General features: G+C 44.4%; 1 protein-coding gene across 1 annotated transcript in view; it reads left to right on the forward strand.

Moving 5' to 3' along the window:
• The first annotated feature begins 1,770 nt into the window (after positions 1–1,770).
• The window catches only part of pgfb (placental growth factor b), a 33,238-nt gene continuing 14,092 nt past the window's right edge, over positions 1,771–20,916 (forward strand). The window contains exons 1-2 of the mRNA XM_024430164.2: positions 1,771–1,992; positions 2,166–2,434. Coding sequence (XP_024285932.1) covers positions 2,366–2,434 — 69 coding nt within the window. The 5' untranslated portion in view covers positions 1,771–1,992; positions 2,166–2,365. The remainder of the gene's footprint in view (positions 1,993–2,165; positions 2,435–20,916) is intronic.

Genomic DNA, 20,916 nt, shown 5'->3' on the forward strand with positions numbered 1-20,916 from the left:
CTTTTGTAAATACATGTTTCCCAAGGATTAACGTGGAGCAAGTGTGTAACATTTTTTAAATGCCCTTTTCTCCTAAAAGGAATTATAAATTTAGCAACTTTCAAAGCAGCGTCCAACTAAAGTGTACGATGCACCATTTTGAAGCGCAGAGTCTGTACTTTTAGAAAATGTAAAAAGAAAGCGAATCACTTAAATTTGATACACCCCCCATAGAGAAATGCAGACACATTTGGCACCAATATATAATTTATGTTTCTGATTTTGAATGTGTGAATACTAAAGATGCACAAAAGATCTTTGAGTTACATTTTTCCATAATCGTGTTCTGGCAGATTCTGGGAGTATATTCTGTCCAGGGTGCTGTTTAGGTAATGAAGGGATGATATTTGGAAAACTACAGATAAAGATTATTATTGCTATGAAGAAAGAATATGTCAGTCTGAACAGGAGTGGCCAGAGGTGGTCATGAGGGTAGAAGGTATCTTCCCTATTATGTAAATGCATACCTATGGTTTCCATGATATCATCTACCTGACTCATATACGCACAACCATATGAAGCAAAATGTGTGGTTTACCTTAAAGGTTCTTAAAATACATATATAAACAGCATTATATATTGTAAGTATATCTGTGTTGTAATTCTATGGTACTGTTTGAGAAGTTGTTTATCATCCATGTCCATTTGCGCTGACCCATGGTCCATAGAGCTGGGCTGGGTCTGTAGGTGGTGCTGGGGGGGGAATCGCTGGGACTCCTCAGAGTGTCTGAAATGTTTACAAACACCATCATCCTACGTGTGGTCTGTACAATAGTGGACGGCGGTGGAATCATTCAGGGCTACTGGAGGAATGTGTGGAAGCCAAGTGAAGAATCCTTGCATTCCTGTGCTACTGCAAACACAGGAGTCCCATACAGAAGATTAACTCTGTGTGTCAACAGTCAAGGAATCTCTCTGTCTCTCAGACCTAACTAAATAGAAAAGTCCATCTCTCTTAAAGAGAAAATCTCCATGCATCCTGGATCCTGAACTTTACCCATGGAGAAGGGTATTAAATTCTCCTGCTAAAAGGGGAATATAAATGTTTGCTTTGCTCAAGTGACTTTGTACGCCCTGAGTACCTTCAGGAACGCTTTCTCAGCCAGAGGATGTCCCGGTTGGAGAAAATAACCTTCTGTATCTCACAAAATTAATAGGATTATCATACACTAGAGGCTGGAAATGGACCAACTGTACAACACCAACAATAAGATGCTCTTACTGAAGCTGCTTTGGTGGCACACCATTGATCTTTTTTTTTGTTGCATTGTGGTACTAATCAGTCTCCCCAAAATCAGACTATTTGCATCAGATTTGATGGCACTGCACACATGGGGTGGGGTGGGGTGGGGGGGGGTCAGAGTGGATCATATAGTTTGACAGTGACTGCCAAAGAGCATAGTATCCTTTCTAATGACAATGTCATCAGTGACACTCATTATTCTGTAAATTGGCACATTTGTAATGTCTAAATCCTAACAGCCTGACAATTAGGGACCATGTTGGTCTCTGGGCCTGAACAATGATACATTGTTGAGAAGAACCTTAACTGCCCAACACATGTCAAAGGATTCATACAGTTATCAACAAGCTGGGCATATGGATGAAAAACTCTACACCATAAGAACACAGCATATACCTCCACTAGTTCCATGAAGTATTTCCCGAGGAGAGGAGGAGTGTATCACGACTAGAGAGAGATTGAGGGAAACTGGAGGGGAGGGGATTTAAATGGGTAACATGTTGAGAGGTAGTGAGGCAATTAGTGACAAGAATGTCACTTTGTCGAAGAAATGCACAGAGCAAGACCGAAATACCACCATTCAAATTAACCAGGTTACCGAAGTGTGACAGCAGCTCCTCGTGCACTTTTTGGAAGGAACATATATGTAAACTTTTGGAAAAATATCTATAGATTTTTTTTCGACTTGCTGATTTGTTGGACACGTTCTGGTAAAAGTATTGTTTGGTTTAGGAGGGATATTTTATGTGCAGTATTACTGTGACATTTTTGTAACCTATTTCAAAAAGGAAACAATATTATTTAAAAATAATAATAATTAAAAATTGCATATAAGATTATACAAATATATATACATTTACGTTCTGAGAGGCTTTTTCTGTAGCTCGGTCAACTTCATCAGGTTACTCTTGAGAGCGGTCATTGCCTCGCCGTTATTGAAGAAGGAACGAGGTAGAAGTGTCTCAGCTGCAATTTCTTCTCTGGACTGGAGAAGAATAATCACTGCTCCGCTTATCTGCACGTTGGAGGATATCGCTTACATTGTAAAACTTCATCATCTGGCCTTCTGACAAGAAACACGAAATGAAACCCTTTGCCTCGTTCGTCATCCAGATTGCAGTGACGCTCCAACTTCAGTTTTCACCTGCTCAGGTATGCTATGTTTCAATATTCTACACAGAACACAGCGCAAATTAAACATTTATTTTCATTTTTATTCAAGCTACAATTCATATCCAGTTTATTGCGATACCAATAGGGTATATAATTGGCCTAAATATTTGAGGATACGTCTAATGTTATAACAAATTATCAACATGATTATTTGTATGATTACACTGAAACGTATGATTATTGTGATTCGTATTGTTAACAAGCTAATATAACTATAAATACATGTAAACATATGTTTTTATTACACTGGTATTGACATATCAGATTAGACCACAAAGACGTCTTTCTAACTGACTCAGCAAAAGCCATTCAGAGCGCTATGTCGATTTCTCATTGTGTCTTGATGATACTATGATCCCTTTTTGAACGCGTGCCATGCTGACACAGTTGTGTTATGAGGTGGAACGTGACAAACTGCATCTCTCTGTCTCAGACCGTTCAAAGTTTTCATAAGGTTTCCAGGATACATTTTGGGCGATTTAAGAACTTTATGAATGATATGCGCAAATGAGCATCGTATATATAATGATTGATTTCTTTATGAACTGTTCAGGTAAAACTCGATCTGTCTCTGACCACTCAGTTCTTTTCTAAGCATAATTGAATATGAGAATTTCAGAGTTAGAAAAGAAAACCATTGTCTCCAAACGTCCTACTCCAGGAAGGCAGGAGAGCAACAGAGCCTTGTAATTCTGCTAGAGGCTTAGAGACTTGGCAGTGTCACTCTGGTCAAACTGACAAGAGAGTGCAGTAATGAGAAATTCACATCTCTGCACTTTTCACCTCACCTGCTAAAAGCTGTCATTTTCTCCACTGTCTTTTCTCCTGCCTTTAATACGGCAGTGTGTGTTTGTGTGTGTGTGTGTGTCCTCTGTCACTATATGCCGTTTTAGTCAGAAGCTAGCCTCAGAAGCCATTAGTGTAATCCAGGGCCCTATTAGGACAAAGCTGGTCTGTGTTCTCAGTGCCTTGTCATTGCCAACCTTAGTCACAAAATGTACCGGCAATACGTTTGCCCGGAAATGAGAGGTAGGCCCCATTCAAAGTCTTGTGCCATCCTGCAATAACACTTGTGCCAACAACCGGACATTGGACATTTGCAAATGTGTCTGCTGTGAGTGCAGTACCAGAGCGAATCCATTCAGTCTCTCTCTTTCTCTAAGGTGAGTAATCGTTGGCTCTGTCTACACTGCCGTTAGTCCTGCCACTCATGTTTAATGGAGAGCAGGTCTCCTCCCAGGGCCCATTCACAACCATTGTCTCACTGTTCATAAACTGACTCTGCCTATTGGTCGTAATGGCACTGCAGTTGTTGCCCTGTGCCCGTAGGCGTTGTGTGAATGAGGAGACTTGAGTTCCACTTCTCTGAGGCTCATCTGAGCTCTAAGGATGGGGGGACAAGAGCCGCACACCCCTCTGGGTTTTTCATGCAGAGCAGAGCCCTGGGTCAGAGCTCAGAGGGAGAGGCTGGCTGGCTGGCTGGCTGCTACAGGAACTGGAGTTAGTAGGAGAGTGGGAGTCTAGGAGGGGAGAGGCAGGGTCTGGGGCTGGGGCTGCCACATCATTAATACTAATCCACATAATCAGCTCATGGCCTGCTTAGTCAAAACATGAGGGGTGAGAAAATCCAGCGCTCTTAACATGTATCAGGTTAAGCTGGTGTCTGCAGTTTGTAGACGGATGGGGAATGTTAACTACCCAACCCTGCGCTACAACATACAGTAAAGGAGGCCTTTAAAATATATATCACACTTGTCAAATGTCACGTTCATATGCTGCAACATCAAATCAAATCAAAACCAATTTTATTTGTCACATGCCCCGACAACAACAGGTGTAGACCTTTACTTGAAATATTTACTTACAAGCCCCTAACCAGCAATGCAGTTTAAAAAAATAGAGTTGATCAAATATTTACTTACAAGCCCCTAACCAGCAATGCAGTTTAAAAAAATAGAGTTGATCAAATATTTACTTACAAGCCCCTAACCAGCAATGCAGTTAAAAAAATAGAGTTGATCAAATATTTACTTATAAGCCCCTAACCAGCAATGCAGTTTTAAAAAAATAGAGTTGATCAAATATTTACTTATAAGCCCCTAACCAGCAATGCAGTTTTTTAAAAATAGAGTTGATCAAATATTTACTTATAAGCCCCTAACCAGCAATGCAGTTTTTAAAAAATAGAGTTGATCAAATATTTACTTACAAGCCCCTAACCAGCAATGCAGTTTAAAAAATAGAGTTGATCAAATATTTACCAAATAAACTCAAGTAAAAAAAATCAAATAGATCAAAAAGTAACACAAGAAATGTACATAATAATGAGGCTATATACAGGGGGTACCGGTACTGAATCAATGTGCGGGGGTACAGGATAGTCAAGGTCATTTGTAAAGTGACTATGCATAGATAAAAAACAGCGAGTAGCAGCAGTGTAAAAACAATAGGAGGGGGGGGGGTCAATGTAGACAATCCGTATGGCCATTTGATTAGTTGTTCGGCAGTCTTATGCCTTTGGGGTAGAAGCTGTTAAGAAGCCTTTTGGTCCTAGACTTGACGCTCCGGTACCACTTGCCGTGCGTTAGTAGAGAGAACAGTCTATGATTAGGGTGACTGGAGTCTTTGACCATTTTCCTCTGACACCGCCTAGTATATAGGTCCTGGATGTCAGGAAGCTTGGCCCCAGTGATGTACTGGGCCATACACACTACCCTCTGTAGCACCTTACGGTAAAATGCCGAGCAGTTGCCATACCAGGCGGTGATGCAACCAGGATGCTTTCAATGGTGCAGCTGTATACATTTTTGAGGATCTGGGGACCCAGGCCAAATCTTTTCAGTCTCCTGAGGGGGAAAAGGTGTTGTCGTGCCCTCTTCACAACTTTATTGGTGTGTTTGGACCATGATAGTTTGTTGGTGATGTGGACACCAAGGAACTTGAAACTCTCGACCAGCTCCACTTCAGTCCCATCGATGTTAGTGGGGGCTTGTTCGAGCCCCTCCCTTTCCTATAGTCCACGATCAGTTCCTTTGTCTTGCTCACATTGAGAGAGAGGTTGTTGTCCTGGCACCACATTGCTAGGTCTCTAACATCCTCCCTATATGCTGTCTCATCATTGTCGGTGCTTGGCCATGCCGTCGTGGGTGAACAGGGAGTACAGGAGGGGACTAACCTCGCACCCATGAGGGGCCCCAATGTTGAGGATCAGAGTGGCAGATGTGTTGTTTCCTACCCTTACCACCTGGGAGCGGCCTGTCAGGAAGTTCAGGATATAGTTGCAGAGTGAGGTGTTTAGTCCCAGGGTCCTTAGCATAGTGATGAGCTTTGTGGGCACTGTGGTGTTGAACACTGAGCTGTAGTCAATGAACAGCACTCTCACTTTGGTGTTCCTTTTGTCCAGGTAGGAAAAGGCAGTGTGGAGTGCGATTGAGATTGAGTCATCTGTGGATCTGCTGGGGCAGTTTGCGAATTGAAGTGTGTCTAGGGTTTCTGGCATGATGGTGTGTTTGATGTGAGCCATGACCCGCCTTTCAAACCAATTCATGGCTACTGATGTGAGTGCTATGGGGCGGTAATCATTTAGGCACGTTACCTTCGCTTTCTTGGGCACAGGGACTATGGTGGTCTGTTTGAAAGGTATTACAGACTCGGACAGGGAGAGGTTGAAAATGTCAGTGAAGACACTTGCCAGTTGGTCAGCGCATGCTTTGAGTACACGTCCTGGTAATCCATCTAGCACCACAGCTTTAGGAATGTTGACCTGTTTAAAGGTCTTGCTCACATCGGCTATGGAGAGCGTGATCACACAGTTGTCCAGAACAGCTGGTGCTCTCATGCATGCTTCAGTGTTGCTTGCCTCGAAATGAGCATAAAAGGCAATTTGCTCATCTGGTAGGCTCGTATCACTGTGCAGCTCGCAGCTGGGTTTCCCTTTGTAGTCCGTAATAGTTTTCAAGCCCTGCCACATCCGGCGAGCGTCAGAGCAGGTGTAGGACTCAATCTTAGTCCTCTTATTGACGCTTTGCCTGTTTGATGGTTCCTCTAAAGGCATAGCGGGATTTCTTATATTAGTGTCCCGCTCCTTGCAAGTGGCAGCTCTAGCCTTTAGCTCAGTGCGGATGTTTCCTGTAATCCATGGCTTCTGGTTGGGTAATGTACCAGAAGTCACTGTGGGGACGACGTCGTTGATGCACTTATTGATGAAGCCGGTGACTGAGGTGGTATACTCCTCAATGCCATTGGATGAATCCTGGACATATTCCAGTCTGTGCTAGCAAAACAGTCCTGTAGCGTAGCATCCCCATCATCTAAACACTTTTGTATTGAGAGAGTCACTTGTACTTCCTGCTTTAGTTTTAGCTTGTAAGCAGGAATCAAGAGGATTGAATTATGGTCAGATTTGCCAAATGGAGGGTGAAGGAGAGCTTTGTATGCGTCTCTGTGTGTGGAGTAAAGGTGGTCTAGATTTTTTTCCCCTCTGGTTGCACATGTGACATGCTGGTAGAAATGAGGCGAAACGTATTTAAGTTTGCCTGCATAGACATTGTGCACCAGCAGTTATTGACAAATAGACATACACATTGTCTTATTACAACTTTATAACAGTGTTTTTCTGGGCTAGAGCCTGGATGGAATGCTTCTCTTTATCTGCTGCCTTGCTAAAACTGAATATACACTCAATGCTGTTATTGGGGCTGCCAGGGTATTCTGCATGTTTTTCCTAAGTGCTGGTCCAGGGTATGTTCCCAGCTTACTGTAAGATTGTAAAATGAGTGTAAACCATCTTCCTACAGTTATTCCAAGATAAGATGTTTTACTTTCCCTTTTAGGAGTCTTGATATGCAACAGTAAATAATTTCCAGACGTCTCACACAGTAGCCAAAGGATTTATCCAATGCAGGGTTTTCTACTTTTTCCCAATCCCACACACTTCATCATGAATTCATCATGTGCAGCATTCCAGGGGCACTCCATGCGTTACTTTTGAGGATCGCAGTAAGATCAGAATTGATCTTTTTCCACGTTCACATCTGACCAGAAACATTAAATCTTACTGAATGTGATGTAGTACTTGAAAACCAGGTCTGGATGGGCTTTGGGTAATGGCCTATTTGAACAAGCTTAAACAAGGTACCGAAACTTAAACAAAGTGCTTATGCTTTGGACGCAGTATGCTGTGTGAGGTCATCCTCAACAGGGTTACCTAGGTGACACTGAGTGCTCAGAGTAATTCTGCTTATGTGAGGAGGAGGACTGGGATGTTGGTACAGTTGAAGTCGGAAGTTTACATACACCTTAGCCAAATACATTTATATTCAGTTTTTCACAATTCTTGACATTTAATCTTAGTAACAATTCCCTGTCTTAGGTCAGTTAGGATCACCCTTTTATTTTAAGAATGTGAAATGTCAGAATAATAGTAGAGAGAATGATTTATTTCAGCTTGTATTTCTTTCATCACATTCCCAGTGAGTCAGAAGTTTACATACACTGAATTTGTATTTGGTAGTATTGCCTTTAAATTGTTTAACTTGGGTTTCGGGTAGCCTTCCACAAGCTTCCCACAATAAGTTGGGTGAATTTTGGCCCATTCCTCCTGACAGAGCTGGTGTAACTGAGTCAGGTTTGTAGGCCTCCTTGCTTGCACACTCTTTTTCAGTTCTGCCCACAAATTTTCTATATGATTGAGGTCAGGGCTTTGTGTTGGCCACTCCAATACATTGACTTTGTTGTCCTTAAGCCATTTTGCCACAACTTTGGAAGTATGCTTGAGGTCATTGTCCATTTGGAAGATCCATTTGCGACCAAGCTTTAACTTTCTGACTAATGTCTTGAGATGTTGCTTCAATATATCCACATCATTTTCATTCCTCATGAAGCCATCTATTTTGTGAAGTGCACCAGTCCCTCCTGCAGCAAAGCACCCCCACAACATGATGCTGCCACCCCTTGCTTCACGGTTGGGATGGTGTTCTTCAGCTTGCAAGCCTCCCCCTTTTTCCTCCAAACATAACGATGGTCATTATGGCCAAACATCTTTGTCCCCACGTGCATTTGCAAACCGTTGTCTGGCCTTTTTATGGCGGTTTTGGAGCAGTGGCTTCTTCCTTGCTTCCCGGCCATTCAGGTAATGTCGATATAGGACTCGTTTTACTATGGATATAGATACTTTTGTACCGGTCTCCTCCAGCATCTTCACAAGGTCCTTTGCTGTTGTTCTGGGATTGATTTGCACTTTTCGTACCAAAGTATGTTCATCTCTAGGAGACAGAATGCGTTTCCTTCCTGAGCGGTATGCATGCTGCGTTGTCCCATGGTGTTTATACTTGTTTACTATTGTTTGTACAGATGAATGTAGTACCTTCAGGCGTTTGGAAATTGCTCCCAAGGATGAATCAGACTTGTGGCGGTCCACCATTTTTTTCTGAGGTCTTGGCTGATTTCTTTTGATTTTTCCATGATGTCAAGCAAAGAGGCACTGAGTTTCAAGGTAAGCCTTGAAATACATCCACAGGTACACCTCCATTGACTCAAATTATGTCAATTAGCCTATCAGAAGCTTCTAAAGCCATGACATCATTTTCTGGAATTTTCCAAGCTGTTTAAAGGCACAGTCAACTTAGTGTATGTAAACATCTGATCCACTGGAAATGTAATGCAGTGAATTATAAGTGAAATAATCTGTCTGTAAACAATTGTTGGAAAAATTACTTGTGTCATGCACAAATTAGATGTCCTAACCGACTTGCAAAAAAACTATAGTTTGTTAACAAGAAATTTGTGGAGTGGTTGAAAAATGAGTCTTAATGACTCCAACCTAAGTGTATGTAAACTTCTGACTTCAACTGTATCTACCCTGCTGGGCCCACAGTAAACCATTCTGCATGCCGGCCAACCAGAATGGAAAAGCAAACATAGGCTATGCGGTTGGGGATACCATTTATAAATGTCCCTCTCCTGCTCTGGCTCTTTTAGGGTGGAGTTGTTTCTCCTCTCTGAAATATCCACCTTTAATTGATGATGATTTCTCGTCAGTGTCATTGCTGCCACTGTGGACACGTTTTTTTATGACTCTTGTCCGAGAGGAAAGTTTAGGCAGACTGGACCATGAAGGGAAGTGTTTTCAGACCTGTGCCAATTACCCATCCTGCTCCTTTCTCAGGAACAAAAGCACACTGAAGAAGGTGCTATCTAGAACCTTAAAGGGTTCTTTGGCTGTCCCCTTTGAAGAACCCTTTAGGTTTCCACGTAGAACCCTTTAAACATAGGAGAACCAAAAAGGGTTCTGCTATGGGGACAGCCAAAGAGTGTGTGTGTGTGTGTGTGTGTGTGTGTGTGTGTGTGTGTGTGAGTGAATGCATGCGTGTGCGTGTGCGTGTGTATGTGTGTGCGTGCCTGACTGTCTGTGCATCTCTTGTGTTTGCTGACATGCATTCATCAGAGTGTGTATTTTTTTTGTCAGTGTTCCATTCGTTAGAGACAGTCACTGTCGTAGATGGGTTCTCTCCATACAGTCAGGATAGGAAGCACCTGGGTTTCCTTCTAGAACAATGGTGGCCTGGCTGTCTCACCGTCTGACGATCATCCAGTCACCAACCCCATCTTACATCAGAGACAAACGCTCACATTCCATTTATTTTCTGCTCTGTCTTTCCTGTTCTATGTATTTTTAGCACTTCCTGCCCTGGGCACCAAGGTGTGAGGGTACTGATGGTCGTGTGTGTAAAATGACGACTGTAGCACCGTGTGTGTACCAGCACTGACATCCTGTCTTCACTAGCTGCATTCACACTAAGGGCCAATGACTCCACTCCAATCAGCCCACTGCCCTGACAGTAACCTTCCAACACCTGCTACCAAAACCATGGGAAGTGTCTCAATGATGTTGTTACCTTATAACAGATTCCCTATGAAGATGAGTAAGTAAGAATTTCACACAGTGGTGGCTGTCTCCTAATGTTCTCCTCTATAGTGGATTATCTATGCATTGAAAACCTCTATGATGAATGAACGGGTAGAACACTGTTCCTCTGTCTCCGTTCCCAGAAGAGGGTTTGTGTTTGATGAGAATTTCCCTCCTTGTTTACCTCCTTTGACTCTCTGAGAGAGTGCTAGCCTCTGATATGGGTGAAGGTCTTTATCATAACATTTCACAATTGATTCATTTCCTGAGCGTCCCTGAGCTGGTGCACAGAGGAAAGCCTCTAACACCCGGTGCTGTGTTTGTGTGAGTGAGGAGATGATTCTGTACAGGTGTTTCCTTTACATCAACACTCAGAGCAAAACAATACTTGAGTCTGACCATCTGTGTCACATACAGCCAATTACCTCGGCCTGGCCTATACTGAAGAGATGTATCTATTTATACACTGGCCCTGTGGTAGGCAACCCAGCCAGGCCTCAAAGTAAACACCTGACACTAGGTTACACAGCAGATAACTGGTCACACTCTCTCTCTATGATCACAAACACAAAAACACACACACACACACACACACACACACGCACACACACGCACACACACACACACACACACACACGCACGCACACACACACACACACACACACACACACACACACACACACACACACACACACACACACACACACAGATCAATTCCACCTTTAACTTCCTCCTCATGCTCAGGGTAGCTCTATTTCAGAGGTGGTCTTATGTGATCCAGATGAGGTGAATGAGCATGCCAGACTGTTTGGACAGACAATGGCAAGGTGCTGCTGGCTGTCATGTTTGTTGTAGTTGTTATGTTGTTATACTGACAAAGGTCTTTAGGTCTTTACTCCTCTTTAGTTGTATTCCCTGGCCCAGGGGAGTTGTACAATCACAATCAGGAAATATGGATTTCTCCTTCCTCCTACGGGGGTGGGGACTGGGGAGCGGTGGCGCTCGGGGCAACAGTCCACTCACCAGGCTTTAATCTCCCATCTGGCTGTAATTTACTGTAGTTTACACAGGGTGTACAGCATTTACTGTAGCAAGGACCACAATTACCACCGATCACCCGTATTCTTTAGATTGTGTGGGTGTGTGGGAGTGTGTGGGAGTGTGTGTGTGTGTGTGTCCTTTGTTACTACAGTATACGTCGTTTTAGTCAGAAGTTAGCCTCAGCAGCCATTAGTGTAATCCAGGGCCCGATTAGTGTGTGTGTGCTCGCATATACATATGGGGAAATGAACTCTATCTAAAACAGCATTTAACAAATTTAAATAGGCCCTTATCTACATAGCTAGTTTGCATGCAGGTAGCCTAGTGGTTAGAGCATTGGACTAGTAACGAAAAGGTTGCAAGATTGAATCCCCGTTCTGCCCCTGAACAAGGCAGTGTTGTCACGCCCTGACCTTAGAGGGCCTTTTTATGTCTCTATTTGGTTTGGTCAAGGTGTGATTTGGGGTGGGCATTCTATGTTTTGTTTTGTATGATTTTGTGTTTCTATGTTTTGGCCGGGTATGGTTCTCAGTCAGGGACAGCTGTCTATCGTTGTCTCTGATTGGGAACCATACTTAGGTAGCCCTTTTTCCCTCCTTTCGGTGTGGGTAGTTATCTTTGTTAGTGGCATTTTGCCCTTAAGCGTCTTTTTTGTTGGCATCATCCATAATAAAAAGGAATATGTACGCTCACTACGCTGCACCTTGGTCTTCTTCTTTAAGAAGACAATGCAAGTTGCACCCAGTGAAGTACTGTGCTCCCTGTAGACTTCCTTTGACAGGTTTTGGTTTTCAGGACTGTGTTCTTCCAGACAGTAATCCCACCCTTCATCAAATGAATACATCACAAGCTATCAGCAGAGCCTACTGTGGTGTTTTCTGTTTCTCCCCAAATGGATGTTTATGTTCCTGAAACACGCAGTAACACAGCTACTATACTACCATTAATACACTTGTACTCTTCCATTAACCCAAGCCCAATAAGTACTGCTCTTTTAGGAGTATATTTTTGGCTTTATATCCCGTTTTTAAATTATCCTACAATGTTTATATTTCACCTGTATACTAAAATGTATCTTAAATATGCTGTGTATACTGATGAGACGTGTGTTCAGTGGGCGTTGGATTGGTGGTATTTGGGAATGCTCTCTGATCACAGAGCTATGACCACCCTGGAGCTCCAGATGGACATTGTCAGACCCACAGGGGGGCTGCTGTCATTAGGGCTATGTTCACCTAATATATACAAAACAGCAGTGCTCTCCCTTTCAGACAGTGGTGATCGATACAGTGTTACACCAGCTCATTGAAAACCTTGTTATTCATGTTATGGTGGATTTTTGGAGCTGGTATCCATGACCATTAAATGTCAGTTATTTGATTGTCAGTTTGTTGTGTGTCTTTGCTAGTGACTGACCACTGACCTGTGTGGTCTCAAGTTTAGAGCCAGACTCACCATTCAGCAGGAGACCTACAACATGACACAGTTCCAGTGGAACCTGTGTTTTGGACCAGGGCACCCCAGGAGGGGAGCTGCTGTGCTCCACTGGATTGAATCCTGAGGTGGGGGTGGGATGGTGGCTGGTTTTCCCTTAGCTCTCCTAACCCATACACTCACTGACCTGCAACTCATCCAGGGCCTGCCAACCCACAATGGTATTGCCGCAGATTCAGGCCACCTTAATTTGTGCCTGAGTTTTCCCCGTTCCCGGTCCCTTTCCCTGAAAAAGCTTACGTGAAAGACAAGACAAAGAACATTATGCTTTCTGTCCTGTGTATTTTCTACACTGTAATGAGACACACTATCACAGTAATGTTTTGGGGCTGGTGTGTGTCTGCTGGATATCAACTGGCTTTTTGTTTTACTCCACTATCAACTAGTGATTGAAGATGGCCTTATTGCCCAAAATGGGCCTATTACTATACGATCTCTTTCTAGTTTCTAAAACCGGCTCCTCTGTCCGGTAATAACTGGTCATCTCACGCTGTACTGTAGCAGGTTGACAGTCCAACAGGAGAGGAGACAGACAGATGATGTAATCAAGTGCAGTGTAACTTCCACCAATACAACCATTCAGGAGAAGAAAAGGCCCTGTCTAGTTGGACCATGGAGCTATGGTTTTAAAGGGATACTTCAGGATTTTGGCAATGAGGCCCTTTATCTACTTCCCCAAAGTCAGATGAACTCGTGGATACCACATTTATGTCTATGTGTGAAGTATGAAGGAAGTTAGAGGTAATTTCGTGAGCCAATGCTAACAAGAGTTAGCGCAATGACTGAAAGTCTATGGGTATCTACTAGTATGCTAGCAGATACCCATAGACTTCCAGTCATTGCACTAATGCTAGTTAGCAATTGCGCCGGCGCTAGTTAGCAACTTCCTTCAAACTGCATGCAGAGACATAGAAATGGTATCCACCAGTTCATCTGAGTCTGGGGAAGTAGATAAAGGGCCTCATTGCCAAAATCTCAAAGCATCCCTTTAAGACTTTGATGTGTGTTATGAACGGGAATGTTTGATTTGGCAAAACCTCTTGCAGGACTCATAAGAGGTTATACACATGGCTGTTCCTGAACAATATTATCCTAATTTTATGGGACTTTTCATCTTTCAATGTCATAGTTATTGTAACAGTCTCCCATCATCTCTTCGACCTCTCAGGGTAAGAAGGCAAATAAGTACTAGTGTTTGTCTGTAGTCCTCTATTATGTACTGGAGTGTTGTGATTGGTGTGGTGGTAATTAGCAGTACAGCAATTGCAATAAATGAACAGGTCGTCTCAGCCTCTCAGCTGACATTTGAGACTCACATCCAAGAAGTCCTGAAGGACAATTATTGTTTGGTCTCCATTTTGTTTTATTTTTGCTCCTTAAACTTCCTGCCCTGCCTCCCACAGACGGCATCAAGAGCGAGAAGGTTAATAATGACACAGCTCAGCTGTGTGGGAGTCAGGAGAGAGGAGTACTGTAGTAGCATGAAGCACAAGCACAGGGCCTCGGAGCATGAAGCCCAGCTAGGGCCTCCTATCTGACCCAGGGAGGGAGCACACTCTCATCCAGCAGTTAAAGTTGTTTCATAATGCAGGAGAGAGGGTGAATCAGGGACAGGAGAGAGGGACAATCAGGTACAGGAGAGAGGGACAATCAGATACAGGAGAGAGGGTGAATCAGGTACAGGAGAGAGGGACAATCAGATACAGGAGAGAGGGACAATCAGATACAGGAGAGAGGGAGAATCAGATACAGGAGAGAGGGACAATCAGATACAGGAGAGAGGGACAATCAGATACAGGAGAGAGGGACAATCAGATACAGGAGAGAGGGTGAATCAGGTACAGGAGAGAGGGTGAATCAGGTACAGGAGAGAGGGACAATCAGGTACAGGAGAGAGGGTGAATCAGGTACAGGAGAGAGGGTAAATCAGGTACAGGAGAGAGGGTGAATCAGGCACAGGAAAGAGGGACAATTAGGTACAGGAGAGAGGGACAATCAGGTACAGGAGAGAGGGTGAATCAGGTACAGGAGAGAGGGTGAATCAGGTACAGGAGAGAGGGTGAATCAGGTACAGGAGAGAGGGTGAATCAGGTACAGGAGAGAGGGTGAATCAGGTACAAGAGAGAGCGTGAATCAGGTACAGGAGAGAAGGTGAATCAGATACAGGAGAGAGGGTGAATCAGGTACAGGAGAGGGGGTGAATCAGGTACAGGAGAAAGGGACAATCAGATACAGGAGAGAGGGACAATCAGATACAGGAGAGAGGGAATCAGATACAGGAGAGAGGGTGAATCAGGTACAGGAGAGAGGGACAATCAGATACAGGAGAGAGGGACAATCAGATACAGGAGAGAGGGACAATCAGATACAGGAGAGAGGGACAATCAGATACAGGAGAGAAGGTGAATCAAGTACAGGAGAGAGGGTGAATCAGATACAGGAGAGGGGGTGAATCAGGTACAGGAGAGAGGGACAATCAGATACAGGAGAGAGGGACAATCAGATACAGGAGAGAGGGTGAATCAGGTACAGGAGAGAGGGTGAATCAGGTACAGGAGAGAGGGACAATCAGATACAGGAGAGAGATAATCAGATACAGGAGAGAGGGTTAATCAGGTACAGGAGAGAGGGTGAACAGGTACAGGAGAGAGGGACAATCAGACACAGGAGAGAGGGAATCAGACACAGGAGAGAGGGAATCAGACACAGGAGAGAGGGAATCAGACACAGGAGAGAGGGAATCAGACACAGGAGAGAGTGAATCAGACACAGGAGAGAGGGAATCAGACACAGGAGAGAGGGAATCAGACACAGGAGAGAGTGAATCAGACACAGGAGAGAGGGAATCAGACACAGAGAGTGAATCAGACACAGGAGAGAGGGAATCAGACACAGGAGAGAGGGAATCAGACACAGGAGAGAGTGAATCAGACACAGGATAGAGGGAATCAGACACAGGATTGTTTGGGTAAGATTTTCTGATCAAATCTTTTTTAATACAAAATATACACGTACAAACGACAACATACAGACGCACACAAATATCCGCAACATCACCCATGTCCAGACCCACCTGCTCACACCCCCATCTTCCGGGGCTGACAGAGATGGCCGCCTCGCTTCGCGTTCCTAGGAAACTATGCAGTGTTTTGTTTTTTTTACGTGTTATTTCTTACATTAGTACCCCAGGTCATCTTAGGTTTCATTACATACAGTCGAGAAGAACTACTGAATATAAGATCAGCGTCAACTCACCATCAGTACGACCAAGAATATGTTTTTCGCGACGCGGATCCTGTGTTCTGCCTTTCAACCAGGACAACGGAATGGATCCTATGCGGCGACCCAAAAAAAACGACTCCGAAAAAGAGGGAAACGAGGCGGTCTTCTGGTCAGACTCCGGAGATGGGCACATCGTGCACCACTCCCTAGCATTCTTCTCGCCAATGTCCAGTCTCTTGACAACAAGGTTGATGAAATCCGAGCAAGGGTAGCATTCCAGAGGAACATCAGAGACTGTAACGTTCTTTGCTTCACGGAAACATGGCTCACTGGAGAGACGCTATCCGAGGCGGTGCAGCCAGCGGGTTTCTCCACGCATCGCGCCGACAGAAACAAACATCTTTCTGGTAAGAAGAGGGGCGGGGGCGTATGCCTTATGGCTAACGAGACATGGCGTGATGAAAGAAACATACAGGAACTCAAATCCTTCTGTTCACCTGATTTTGAATTCCTCACAATCAAATGTAGACCGCATTATCTACCAAGAGAATTCTCTTCGATTATAATCACAGCCATATATATCCCCCCCAAGCAGACACATCGATGGCTCTGAACGAACTTTATTTGACTCTTTGCAAACTGGAATCCATTTATCCGGAGGCTGCATTCATTGTAGCTGGGGATTTTAACAAGGCTAATCTGAAAACAAGACTCCCTAAATTTTATCAGCATATCGATTGCGCAACCAGGGGTGGAAAAACCTTGGATCATTGTTACTCTAACTTCCGCGACGCATATAAGGCCCTGCCCCGCCCTCCTTTCGGAAAAGCTGACCACGACTCCATTTTGTTGATCCCTGCCTACAGACAGAAACTAAAACAAGAGGCTCCCACGCTGAGGTCTGTCCAACACTGGTCCGACCAAGCTGACTCCACACTCCAAGACTGCTTCCATCACGTGGACAGGGATATGTTTCGTATTGCATCAGATAACAATATTGACGAATACGCTGATTCGGTGTGCGAGTTCATTAGAACGTGCGTTGAAGATGTCGTTCCCATAGCAACGATTAAAACATTCCCTAACTAGAAACCGTGGATTGATGGCAGCATTCGCGTGAAACTGAAAGCGCGAACCACTGCTTTTAACCAGGGCAAGGTGACTGGTAACATGACCGAACACAAACAGTGCAGCTATTCCCTCCGCAAGGCTATCAAACAAGCTAAGCGTCAGTACAGAGACAAAGTAAAATCTCAATTCAACGGCTCAGACACAAGAGGCATGTGGCAGGGTCTACAGTCAATCACGGACTACAAGAAGAAATCCAGCCCAGTCACGGACCAGGATGTCTTGCTCCCAGGCAGACTAAATAACTTTTTTGCCCGCTTTGAGGACAATACAGTGCCACTGACACGGCCTGCAACGAAAACATGCAGGCTCTCCTTCACTGCAGCCGAGGTGAGTAAGACATTTAAACGTGTTAACCCTCGCAAGGCTGCAGGCCCAGACGGCATCCCCAGCCGCGCCCTCAGAGCATGCGCAGACCAGCTGGCCGGTGTGTTTACGGACATATTCAATCAATCCCTATACCAGTCTGCTGTTCCCACATGCTTCAAGAGGGCCACCATTGTTCCTGTTCCCAAGAAAGCTAAGGTAACTGAGCTAAACGACTACCGCCCCGTAGCACTCACTTCCGTCATCATGAAGTGCTTTGAGAGACTAGTGAAGGACCATATCACCTCCACCCTACCTGACACCCTAGACCCACTCCAATTTGCTTACCGCCCAAATAGGTCCACAGACGATGCAATCTCAACCACACTGCACACTGCCCTAACCCATCTGGACAAGAGGAAAACCTATGTGAGAATGCTGTTCATCGACTACAGCTCGGCATTCAACACCATAGTACCCTCCAAGCTCGTCATCAAGCTCGAGACCCTGGGTCTCGACCCCGCCCTGTGCAACTGGGTACTGGACTTCCTGACGGGCCGCCCCCAGGTGGTGAGGGTAGGCAACAACATCTCCACCCCGCTGATCCTCAACACTGGGGCCCCACAAGGGTGCGTTCTGAGCCCTCTCCTGTACTCCCTGTTCACCCACGACTGCGTGGCCACGCACGCCTCCAACTCAATCATCAAGTTTGCGGACGACACAACAGTGGTAGGCTTGATTACCAACAACGACGAGACGGCCTACAGGGAGGAGGTGAGGGCCCTCGGAGTGTGGTGTCAGGAAAATAACCTCACACTCAATGTCAACAAAACTAAGGAGATGATTGTGGACTTCAGGAAACAGCAGAGGGAACACCCCCTATCCACATCGATGGAACAGTAGTGGAGAGGGTAGCAAGTTTTAAGTTCCTCGGCATACACATCACAGACAAACTGAATTGGTCCACTCACACAGACAGCATCGTGAAGAAGGCGCAGCAGCGCCTCTTCAACCTCAGGAGGCTGAAGAAATTCGGCTTGTCACCAAAAGCACTCACAAACTTCTACAGATGCACAATCGAGAGCATCCTGGCGGGCTGTATCACCGCCTGGTACGGCAACTGCTCCGCCCACAACCGTAAGGCTCTCCAGAGGGTAGTGAGGTCTGCACAACGCATCACCGGGGGCAAACTACCTGCCCTCCAGGACACCTACACCACCCGATGTTACAGGAAGGCCATAAAGATCATCAAGGACATCAACCACCCGAGCCACTGCCTGTTCACCCTGCTATCATCCAGAAGGCGAGGTCAGTACAGGTGCATCAAAGCTGGGACCGAGAGACTGAAAAACAGCTTCCATCTCAAGGCCATCAGACTGTTAAACAGCCACCACTAACATTGAGTGGCTGCTGCCAACACACTGACACTGACACTGACTCAACTCCAGCCACTTTAATAATGGGAATTGATGGGAAATGATGTAAATATATCACTAGCCACTTTAAACAATGCTACCTTATATAATGTTACTTACCCTACATTATTCATCTCATATGCATACGTATATACTGTACTCTATATCATCGACTGCATCCTTATGTAAAACATGTATCACTAGCCACTTTAACTATGCCACTTTGTTTACATACTCATCTCATATGTACATACTGTACTCGATACCATCTACTGTATCTTGCCTATGCTGCTCTGTACCATCACTCATTCATATATCCTTATGTACATATTCTTTATCCCCTTACACTGTGTATAAGACAGTAGTTTTGGAATTGTTAGTTAGATTACTTGTTGGTTATTACTGCATTGTCGGAACTAGAAGCACAAGCATTTCGCTACACTCGCATTAACATCTGCTAACCATGTGTATGTGACAAATAAAATTTGATTTGATTTGATTTGATCTCTAGAGCCTGTATCACACTCCATGCCGCATGGCCTCAAACGGCATCATTCTGTTTCTCTACTTCGCCCACCCACTTTCAACATTTAGATAATAAAGCATTTGACCTTTCCATTGTGTTAACGATTGAGAACTGGTTGACTTCCAGTTTTTAAATATACCTTTTTTCAAGATGATTGACGAGAACATCATCCAACCCATCGGTTATCTCACTGCACCCTCATATGCCATGTCTTGACATATGCAGACAGACAGATTAAAAGTACATTTACATTGTAGTACATTGTAATACTTCTGACATTCCCAGAATGCATGGATTATTGAGTAATAGTTAGTGTTACACTTAAGGCATGACTCTACTGTTGGGCTGTGGAATTTGTGAATTTTGTCTCGTGTAATACATTCTATACATAAGCAAAAATAATATAAGCAACATTTTCAGTTTCGTTAGTTATGCTCCAACATTCCCTCCATCTTGTGCCAATGTCAATTATTTTTAAGTCTTGGTTCCAGTAGTTTATATATTTTTTCCCTAAGAGATTGTGAGTCATTTAAAAGTATCTGCATGTACTATAAAGTTGCATACGAGCCTGTTCTTTAATGGGTGACAATATCTGAGTGAAACCTGAGTTTTCAGACAAAGGAAAGGAGCAGATGTAATGAGTGAAGAGCATTAGTGCCCTGTCTTAGGGAGCAGTTTTCTATTGAGTACAGTAACACTCAGCACAGTGGCCTTGAGGAATGGATGTGAAGAGATTACCATGCAAACCTCTCCAATGAATACAGGGAAAGGCATGGAGGAGCTTGAACTCTGCTTCTCCTCCAGACAGTGAGAATTGCCTCTCTCTGGGAGCCCTCTGGCCCAACACCAGCCTATTGACCGGCATACAGACCCGCTCCCTCATCCAGCCAATTGACCGACTCCCTTAGTGCTGTATTAGGCCTACTGCTTCTGAAATCCCCAAGGAATTGATATTGAATTCTCTTCTGATACCCGCATAGGACACAGGTTAGCTGTTCAATACCTATTAATACAGCACATACAAATGTGGGCTATGGTCTTATTCTACGCCAGGGGGGTCTGTATATGTGTCTCAGACAAGCTGAAGGAATGAGACGAACTGTGATGAGTCTAGAGTGGGACAAAACTAAGAACAGTTTCCCAGTTTATACTGAGTCATTTTGGAATTTTTCCTCAGACCTGAATTATCTCCCAAGCCTCGCTCTTTCTCACATACTCACACACCCAAAGAGTAAGGAGTTGCTACGTGAGGATCTTCATGCAGCCTTGCTAATCTGCCAAACCCCGCTCCCCTGCTCATGGCCACAGACGGTGCCAAGAGACTACCTTGTCGTGTCCAGATGCCAGACTTACGCCAGGCTCGGAAAATCCACACCAAATCCTCCCCGCCCCATCACACACCCAAAGGCATGTCAGACCTTGG

The sequence above is a fragment of the Oncorhynchus tshawytscha genome, linkage group LG08 (genome assembly GCF_018296145.1).
Source record: "Oncorhynchus tshawytscha isolate Ot180627B linkage group LG08, Otsh_v2.0, whole genome shotgun sequence".
Taxonomy (NCBI): Eukaryota; Metazoa; Chordata; class Actinopteri; order Salmoniformes; family Salmonidae; genus Oncorhynchus; species Oncorhynchus tshawytscha.